The 10,515-nt window shown below is 40.2% G+C and overlaps 1 protein-coding gene across 1 annotated transcript; it reads left to right on the top strand.

Moving 5' to 3' along the window:
- LOC128779270 (olfactory receptor 7E178) lies at positions 1 to 5,425 on the top strand. Its single transcript, XM_053911561.1, has 2 exons — positions 1 to 128; positions 4,500 to 5,425. Exons 1-2 carry the CDS (start codon positions 8 to 10, stop codon positions 5,423 to 5,425), a joined length of 1,047 nt encoding a protein of 348 aa, XP_053767536.1. The 5' UTR covers positions 1 to 7.
- The last annotated feature ends 5,090 nt before the right edge of the window (positions 5,426 to 10,515 follow it).

Genomic DNA, 10,515 nt, shown 5'->3' with positions numbered 1-10,515 from the left:
GAGGCCCATGACAAACTCGGCCATACTGCCAGCCCTGGGAACAGAGCCTGAGCCTCCAGTGCCCACACAGGGCAGGGGCAGTGGATTCTCACTGCCTGGTCCTACTCCAGCAGAGACAGAACAGCCCAGTGAGTACTGTGGGGATGATGGATGGAGAAGGGGCATTTTCTCTTTTGTCATTCAGAAAAATAGGAGAGTTGGGGAAACAGATGGGAGGGCACCAACAAGGAAAGTTTCAGATATTTTGGTCCTTGTACACGCAGGTTCTGAATCTGTAGAGGGAAACAACGGTCCAACTCATTTCTGATCCCCCAGGACCTACACTCTGCTCGGCAGAGAAGAACAATCTCTGTTAAACATTGAACAGGCTCTGCCTTGGATCTCAGAGGCAGAGAGTAGGCGATGTTGCTTCCACACAGCAGGTGCTGTCCTCCCGTGCTTTCATTCTTCCAGCAGTGTCTCGTAGGACTAGACGGGAGATACAACTGTTCCTGCATGTATCAATGGCACCAATTTTCTAAGAAACCTATCCATTTTCATTAGTAGAATCTACAACACTTAAACATAAAGAAAAACTGTGCTGATTTTCATAAGTATGAAAAAAAATTGAGGAAAAGAAAAGAGAAGTAAATCTTACTGTGTGGACTGAGACATGTTAGGATTTCCACTCACTCTGTGAACAAATTACCTGGGACCTGAGAGGCTGCCTACCCTCGCTGCAATCTGATGGAATAATATGTCATTACACCTTTCTCATGACAGTTTTCATCAAGAAACCCACTATTTCAATGTGATTTCAGAAGTATGACAGAACATTTCTTGAGGGCAAACTTCTGTTAGGTGCCACACATTTCCCAGAGGTGGGTGTTATTCTCCCATTTCTATGTAAGAGATACCAGCCCAGAGGGGTGGAGAGATCACAGACACTTCACATTGAGCAGGTGACAGCTGGGGGACTCAGTCCCTGATTCCCACCAGGGCTCTGTCCCTTCCACCGCAGCACAACAATGGTTTCTTTCCAAACCTGCTTCATCCTCAGATGAGCAAACAGGGGCTCAACTGCCAATTCCTTCTCTTGGGATTGGGCGAGTTCATCTGTGAATTAGCAAAATGGGCCCAGTGGTTTGCAGGGACCTTTACTGAATGGGTGTGTGGATACTGCTAGGGGTATCTATGAATAGTAACACCTGTGTGAGCACATTTTGTAAAGGTGAGATATGGAAACACTATTCCCCATACGAGATGGGAACTTTGATGTGGCTCTACCATGGATAGTCTACTGCTAGTCAGACGTCAGGGAACTTGCTGATTTCATCCCTTGGCAATCATTTTTTGTCTCATTTTTCTATTGGGAAAATAAATACAGGTAATTAATAGTAAAATTGCACATATACCAATTTTGTACAAGTGAAACAATTCTTTTATCTTTAAGGTGCATATCGTTAATTAATTCGCACATGTGTGTTATGAGAGGGGCATAAGAATTTTCTTAGCATTGTCACAATAAAAAATTGAAGAATGGGGGAAGGGTTTTCAGGAACAACTATAGAGGACACCTGGACAAAACCCAAGGCGGGTGGAAGCAAGGGAGGGAGGAGGGTTTGGCTTCAGTGGAGGGGGAGGAGTGGTGGGGAGTAAATGCAGACAACTTTAATTGAACAACAATAAAATAATTTAAAAAACATAAAAAAAGAATAAAATGAAGGTTATCCCACAGGTAATGCTGTGCATCATTTAATGTGCTGAAATGTGCCCTGGCTCGTGTGGCTCAGTGGACTGACCACCAGCCTGTGAACTGAATGGTCACTGGTTCAATTCCCAGTGAGGACACATGCCTGGGTTTCAGGCCAGGTCCCCAGTTGGGGGTGCACGAGAGGCAACTACACCTTGATGTATTTCTCCCTCCCTTCCCCTGTCTCTAAAAATAAATAAATACAATCCTTAAAAAAATAAAGTGCTGAAATAAATGTATGTATTTCACAGAGAAACTTAAAATGCAAAGCTGTGGTAAATGAGAACTCAAGGAACTGTATGTGTAGTATGTGAGTATTTAGGTTAGTTTTAGGAAAACTGCTATGAATATGTAAATCACTACCAATATAAAAACATTGAAAGGCAAATGCATCCACCAGATTCATGACAGTTTTTGCCTTTGGACAACTGAAGCGCAGGGCAAGATCATGCAAGGATAGGAAAAAGCCTCAAGTTTTATCAGTAATATATGTATAAAGGACCCATGGACAAAGACAAGGGTGGGTGGGAACACCGAATATGGGAGGTGGGGGGTGGGTAGGGCAGGGTCTAAATGGGGACAACTGTAATTGAACAACAATAAAAAATATATAAATTCTACTGCATGTATTATTAAATATTTATATTTTAATATGGGTAGTGATTAAAAATGGTATTGGAAAGTATCGATAACTTTCATACATTTACTAATTGTCTGACAATGGTTGTCTGCTCTGGCTTTATGATAGTATGCAAAAAGGACTTATGTGTGGAATTTCTGATTTGACTGGTTCCAGCTTATGGACAGCCCATCACTAAATTTTTATTATTATTATTTTTTATTGTATTTCTTCCATTACCATTTATCTCCCCTAAACCTTTTCCCACCTATACCTACTCATCCCACCACAATTACCACACTGTTGTCTGTGTCCATAATTTCTTGCTCCCTCTTTCTTTTTTGCTCAATTCCCCCTCCCCCAACCCCCGCCCCCAGAGCTGTGAGTCTGCTCTCTATCTATGAGTCTGTCTCTATTTTCCTTGTTAGTTCAGTTTGTGCATTTGATTCCACATATGAGTGAAATCATATGGTGCTTGTGTTTCTCTGACTGGCTTATATCACTGATGTCTAAATTTGAAAACATGGATAGGTAATTATAGTATCAGCCAGCATTGGTAACCACTGTTTAACTATTTTACCTTTATAATTTATTTGTATTAAGAAGGGGGAGGGTAGAATAAGGGGAGGGAGGTGGGGATATCTGGGGTTAGGGGGAGTGGGAGGAGAAAAGCAGGCAACTGTACTTGAAAAACAATAACATTTAAAAAATGGAAAAAATAATTTAATTTTTTTCTTACAACAGCCCTATAATGTCAGTTCAATTAATATACCTATTTTACAGATGAGCAAACTCCCCAAATGTTGTAATATTAGTTTTTGTTCTTTTCTCTATTGAATTTGCCAAGTTATATCATTTTTGATGTAAAATAGTTTTGATTGTAGTTTATGTAAATGTAGGTAGTATTTACAAATTAGAAATGATCAGCTATATCCATAGGAACCTAGGATGTCACACAGAGGAAGAAATATGTTGACAATGTAATGCTTCAGTAATTCATCATGTTTTGACCTGTCAGGAGAAATGACCTGAGTATCCTTCAGGGAGCTGAACTGGGAAGAAATGCAATCCCTCTCTCAGGAAGAATTGACTTGAAATGCCTTAGGCTGGCATAGGAAGACCAACATATGATTTGAGCCTGGCTTTGTCCTCAGTTTCTCAACAGCTCATTAGAGGGTTGGATTTGATCAGAAATCAACACTTCACAGATGATGGTGGTTAGAGAGAAATGCAAGTTTTACCAGCCACAATGAACAAAAACAGTAAAGTACAAACTGAAGCTCAGATGTTTCTCTGAGATTGTGTATCACTGATAGACAATAAGTTTCACAAAGAAAAATGAATACAGAGTACTCATGAAAGTGAATTATTATTTAATCATCGGTGCACTGTAAACTAACATCATCTTTAGGATCAGAGGTGCTGTATGATTTTGTGCATTCCAAAGACATGTGTTTCAAAATGTGAAGTCCACTAAGGTCAAAAATATACATATCTGAGTTACAGTTGAAGGACTTTCACCAGATAACCCTCACACTTGAGCAAACAATTATCTCCATGGAAAATGAATGTCCTAAATCCAAGTGAAGATGAAAACCCTTGAAGATATTGCCATACGAAAACATATCTGCTTATGAATATTTTATTTTAAGTTAGAATACAGTTAATGTAGTTTTAGCTCTTCAAGCCTACATTCTAAATTAAGCGAATTTCTGGGACTGCATCTGAGTGAGATAAAGTACATTCAACTGCTTATGAGCATCTTCTAATTAAGATGATTTTTTCTCAGGAAACAACATGTCCCATTCCATATTTTTACTTTCAAAATAGAAGGGTGATATTTTGCTCTGTTGATGGGATTGTTTAATCTCAAGTGTCCTTTCTTCTCTAATATTCTTTGAGCCAGGGTCTCTAAAGTGGATGTTTATAGAAACAGGTAAACAGCCCAGACATCCACAAGGAAAGAGTTCTGAAAGAGTTGACAACTGAGAAATGTTGCTGAAGGTTAAGGGGTGGTGGTGGGAGGTCTCAAGCTCCAGTGTAAATACTTTATTTGTGAATTGCTTGAATGCAAATAATGCATGTGTCTACACTTGTTTCATTTATTCAACACTCTCTTCTTTCTCAAACTGCATTCTATCTGCATAGTACCACAGAATCGAACAGGTGACTCCCAATTCTTCCTCCTGGGACTGTCAGATGATCCAGAGCTGCAGCCTCTTCTGTTTGGGCTGTTCCTGGCCATGTACCTTGTGACCATGCTGGGGAACCTACTCATCATCCTGGTCATCATCTCTGACTCCCACCTCCACACACCCATGTACTTCTTTCTTTCCAATTTGTCCCTGGCTGACATCAGTTTCAGCAGCACTATGGTCCCCAAGATGCTGATGAACCTCCAGACACACAGCAAATCCATCACCTATGCAGGCTGCCTAACTCAGGTCACCTTTTCTTCTCTGTTTGCAAGTTTGGACAGTCTACTTCTGGCTGTGATGGCTTATGACCGGTTGGTGGCCATTTGTCAGCCTCTACACTACCTGGTCATCATGAACCCCCGCCTCTGTGGCTTGTGTGTCCTGCTGTCATTTTTATTTAGCATTTTGGACTCCCAGCTGCACTACTTGATGGTGTCACAAGTTACTTTCTGTGCAGTTGTGGAAATTCCTCATTTCTTTTGTCACCCTTCTCATCTCCTCAACCTTGCCTGTTCTGACACCTCCACTAATAACATATTGACCTATTTTATTGGGGTCATCTTTGGTGGTGTTCCACTCTCAGGGATTCTTTTCTCATATACACGAATTGTTTCCTCCATTCTGAGAGTCCCATCATCAGGAGGGAAGTATAAGGCCTTTTCCACCTGTGGGTCTCACCTGTCAGTTGTTTGCTTATTTTATGGAACAGGCCTTGGGGTGTACCTCAGTTCTGCTGTGTCATCTTCCCTGAGGAAAGGTGCGGTGGCCTCGGTCATGTACACTGTTGTCACCCCCATGGTGAACCCCTTCATCTACAGCCTGAGGAACAGAGACATCAAGAGTGCCCTATGCAGGGTGATCAGAAGAATAGCCTAATCTCAACACCCCTGACATCTTTTTTGGTTCTTAGGCCTGAAATAAGCAGCAAGATCAAATATGTGCAATAAAACATTCTGAATCTTCCTTCACATAGTGTATATGTACCCATAAGGCTCTGTGTTTATATCTACCCAGTTTTTCCTCTTAGTACAGCCATAGTGGAAATGGGAACTTACTTATTTAGACTCCGTACTTCCGTCATAGCCCATCTATGATTAGTCATGTCATTTGGTCCCTTGGCACCAGTGCCAGCCAACTCTGAAGGATCATCCTAGGTCCAGAGCTCCTGGTGACTTTAGGAGGCCTCTGATGGGCTTCAACTTGTCTTGATTTTCCACTGCTCTCCCTTGTTACAAAGTGTTCACGAAACCACAGAATGAGGGAACATTCTCTGCAGGACATTCTCTTTCTTCACTTCAGACACCACCCACACCAAGTTCAGGAGTCCCAGGGCTGCCCTCACTTCAGACCAGTTGGACACAATTAAGGGTCTCCCTCACAATAATTTGCTAGAATGACTCAAAGCAAGGGAATTCCCTCAGGTTCACCAGAATGAACCACAGAACTTAGGACAGTGCCAGACCTATAATTTCTTATAACAAAAGGATAAAAAAATAAAACTAGTCAAAGGAAGACACATGGGGAAATATCTGAAAGTTCCCATAGGTAAAGCTTCTTGTCCTCTCCCCATGGGGTTCAGGTCCATTACCTCCTCCTGGCCACAATGTGAGATAACACTCAGAGTCTTGCTAACCAAGTAGCATACCTGAGTTTCAATATCCAGAGAATTTATTGAGGCTTCATATCATTGGTGAGATAAATTGAATTATACCCCACTTTTTTTGAACTCATTCTCCAGCCTCCCTCCCCAGACGTTTGGCTGACACCACTTAACCTAAAGTACCAACCCTTCATATACATGGTCTCTTTGGAACAAGCAATTTCCATCTTCAGTCATTTCATTAGCATAAACTATCAAGTATGGTCCATGGGATCCACCACAAATAACAAATCCTTTCTGTCGCTAGCTAAATTTCAAGGGCCTAAGGGTTACCTCCCAGGACCTGGGACAAAGGTCATATCTCTCTGTCAGTGAGGACAAATTCATTCCCACACATCCAATCTTCGACAGGTGTTGATTTCAGGGCACTACCTGATAACCATCCTGCATGCTCATCACTGTCTCTGAGTCCTTTTGCAAGGAAGCCAACTTGGGATATCTCCTTACTAATAAAATTATTTTGGCCATTTTCAAAAGACAATTCCAAGGTAGTTCTTTGAATAGTCAGCCATGCTCTTAAATTCTAAGCCCAGTGCTTGGCTTAATGATTGAAAAACTCAGGGAGAGGAGATGATTGAAATTTGGCAGCAGTAGTCCCTATACAAAATCTTAATTAACCTAGAGATTAAAACTGGGAGATGCTTGATACAAAAGCTGTGCAGTGTTTGAGATAATAAGATACTATAACATCTGCATGAATATTATACTTCAAGAATGTTTATTTTAATATATTAAACCCTAGAGTGTAAACAAAATATGAGTTAAGGATGATAATTTATTTGGCCTCTGTCATCCTCTTGAAATTTTTTAGAGGCCCTAAGTTCCAATCAGAAGCACCCACTTGGCCCTGATTTTTGTGCCACGTTTGGTCAGGTTCCCCTGATTCTGGTTGTTTAGATTCAGAAGGCACTGAGGACAATGTTAATTACAGTGTCTGACACTAGGGATACTGCTGTCCTCCTGGGAAGAGGAGATGCCTAAGGGCCTGAGGAAGGTTCCAAGTCTTGTCTGTTAGAACAAAGAGATGCACAGACAGGTGACCTCAAAGAGTGGAAGGAGCTTTAACTGTGAGCTGGCTGACATGCTACTTAACTCCCTTCCTGTTTCCTCTCTCAAAATTTACAAGAGTATAGCTGCTCAGATTTTCTGGTGAGAAATCTACGCTCTTCAGGTCACTCAGATCCCCCAAGTTTTGTCATTTTAGTTTTCTTTCTTCTTCCCTTAAACCAAAGCCATTAATTCATGTTAGCAACATTGCCTTAGTTACATGATTTGCATTTCTGACTCTTCCAAAACAGTTAATACAAACCTGTTGCTCTTGCAAGAGTGTCCTAAAAGGCTTCTCCCCCTTCACATGGCAACCAAGTTACTTTTTTCAGCTGTAATCAAAACTTTGACTTCTCTGCTTAGAACCTTCCAGTCGTTTTCTGTTATTTCTAGAATAAAACTTGAACTGCTTGCCAAAGTCTTTAAACCCTTCACGGTGTAGTCTTTTCAATCCCTTTCCAACTCCCTCACTGGTCGCTGGTCCATTTGTAGGCATTACCCTGGGAGCTTATACATGCTAAATTTCAGGCCCTGCTCCAGAGCTGCTGAATCAGAACCTCTGTGGCTGGAACCTGTTACAGGAGATTCTGTTGCATGCTAAGTTTGTTTACACGTATTGTCTTTCTTGCAGTTCTTCAAACAGACCATGTTCTTTGTAACCTAAAGACCATTAAACTTAATTATCTATGTTTAGAATGTTCTTCCTCTTTCTTACTCAACTTTCCAGTTAAATATCAGCACTTAAAGATGTCCGAACACCATCTGAATTCTCCTGATGTTCTCTCCATCCAATTAGTCTGTATTCCTCCCACATTGTCATTACCTTCTGAATGAATTCACATGTTTTGTGTATTATGAAAGAAAATATTTGTACCAGGCTTCCTCAATTACTCTGTTCTAAATTAACTGAGATGGGTCCCCAAGAAGGTGGAAGCAGGGGAGGGAGGTGGGTTTGGATGGGGTGGGGGCGAGTGGTAGGGAGAAAATGCAGACAACTGTAAGTAAACAACAATAAAGTAGTGTATGAAATCAAAAAATAAATAAACAAAGATATTGTCTTGACTGAGGACAAAAAAAAAAAAAGAAAGTGAGTTTTGGTCCTCTTCCAATCCAAAGTTTTTTGTGAAATGTGATATTATTGGCATAAGCAAGCAAGACATCGGGCACTTTCACTGCCATAAAGATTCCTTGGTAGAAATTTGTCACAGAGAAATTTCTATGAAAGCTGTTGATTATGGCAATGAGAAATTACATGAGACATAGTTAAACAGGTAAGGAGACTTCATTTAAGATTATGCAATGGAGGACAAGATGATTGCAGTAAGGGAGAGAGATTGAACTGGACTCCACTAAAAGAAAAGGCAGGCAGATTTCTAAAATGGTATGATCCCACCTATTTGTAATTTCCAGAAGAAGCAAATCCATAGAGACAGAAAGCAGATTAATGGTTGTCAGGGGTGGGGGCAGTGGGGAATGACTCCTCAGAGGTACAGGTTTTTTAAAATTTCTTCATCACAGTTGACATTCAGTATTATTTTTATGTTAATTTCAGGAGTGCAACAAAGGGTTAGACATTTACATAATTTATGAGGTGATCGCCTCCAGTATTCATCATAAACAGTTACTAGAATATTTTTGACTATATTTTCTATATTCATATTCACATATTCATATATTTCCTATGCTGTATATTCTATCCTCATGACTATGTAGTAACTACCAATTTGTTTTGTTAATTACTTCACGTTTTTCACCCAGTCTCCCAACACCTCCACCACCTGGCAACAATGTGTTTGTTTTCTGTGTGTATGAGTCTGCTTCTCTTTTGGTTGTGTATTGATTTTGTTTTTAGGTTCCACATATAAGTGAAACATATGCTATTTGTCTCTCTCTGACTGACTTATTTCACTTAGCATTATACCCTCTAGGTCCAGCCATGTTGTTGCAAATGGTAAGATCCCATTTTTAATGACTGAGTAATATTCCACTGCATATATGTACCATTTCTATTTTGTCCAGGTGGTCTATTTATGGGCATTCAGGTTGCTGCCATATCTTGGCTATTGTAAATAATGCTTCAGTGAACATTAGGGTGCATCTGTCTTTTTGAATAAGTGTTTGGATTTCTTCAGATAAATACCCAGGAGCAGAATTACTTGTTCATAAGGTAATTCTATTTTTAATTTTTTGAGGACTCTCCAGAATGTCCTCTCTGGTGGCTGCACCAGTCTGCAATCCCACCAACAGTGCACCGGGTTCCCCTTTCTTCACATCTTCACCAACACTTGTTGTTGATTTGTTGATGAAAGCCATTCTGACAGGTGTGAGGTAGTATCTCGTGGTTTCAAGTTGCATTTCTCTGATGATTAGTGAAGTTGAGCATCTTTTCTCATCTATTGACCTTCTGCATGTCCTCTTTGGAGAAATATATATTCTGTCCTCGGCCCATTTTTAAATTGGATTGTTTAGGGGTTTTCAGTGTTAAGTTCTATGGGTTCCTTATAAATCGTGGATACAAGTTCTTTATCAGAAGTATCATTGTCGAGTATCTTCTCCCAATAGGTAGGGGTGCTTTGCATTTTGTTGATGGTTCCCTTTGCTGTGCAAAAACCTTTTTAGTTTGATGTAGTCCCATTTTCTTATTTTTTCCTTTGTTACCCCGGTCTGAGGAGTCATTTCAGAAAAAAATATTTCTAACAGCAATGTCAAAGAGTTTACTGCCTATATTTTTTCTAGGAGTTTTAGGGTTTGGTTCTTACATTATGATCTTTAATCCATTTTGAGTTTATTCTTGTATATGCTGTAAGAAGGTGGTCTAGTTTCATTGTTTTGCATGTACCTGTCCAGTTTAAGGCAGGATGATTTTTAAAGCGAGGGAGAGCTAATAGATAAGTATTGGAAGATGTTAGCAGGAGGATGGATAATATGATTAGGCCTCATGAGTTTACTGATTGCTACTTACTGAATTTAGGCTCCTACCCTCCTCCAGGAGCTGGGAGATAGGAACTCTCCCCTTCTTGATGACTACATTTCAAAGGGAAAGCTCCCAGGTGTTTAAGAAAGACATTCTCTGGTTGTAAAACTGACCAGAGGCTGGAAGAAAATTTATCTACATTTCAAAGTGGCGTAAGAAACCTGTAGTGACAAGTTTACTAAAGTAAATGCTCTGAGGAAAGAGAGGTCAGGGGCTTAAATCAGGACTAAATCTGTTTTGAGTTTAGCTGAACTGAGGTAAATGTTAAGTCAATTGATATCCAAA

The sequence above is a fragment of the Desmodus rotundus genome, chromosome 9 (genome assembly GCF_022682495.2).
Source record: "Desmodus rotundus isolate HL8 chromosome 9, HLdesRot8A.1, whole genome shotgun sequence".
NCBI classification, from domain to species: domain Eukaryota; kingdom Metazoa; phylum Chordata; class Mammalia; order Chiroptera; family Phyllostomidae; genus Desmodus; species Desmodus rotundus.
The sequence above is the reverse complement of the archived record's forward strand: the minus strand, read 5'-3'. Positions and strand labels throughout refer to the sequence as shown.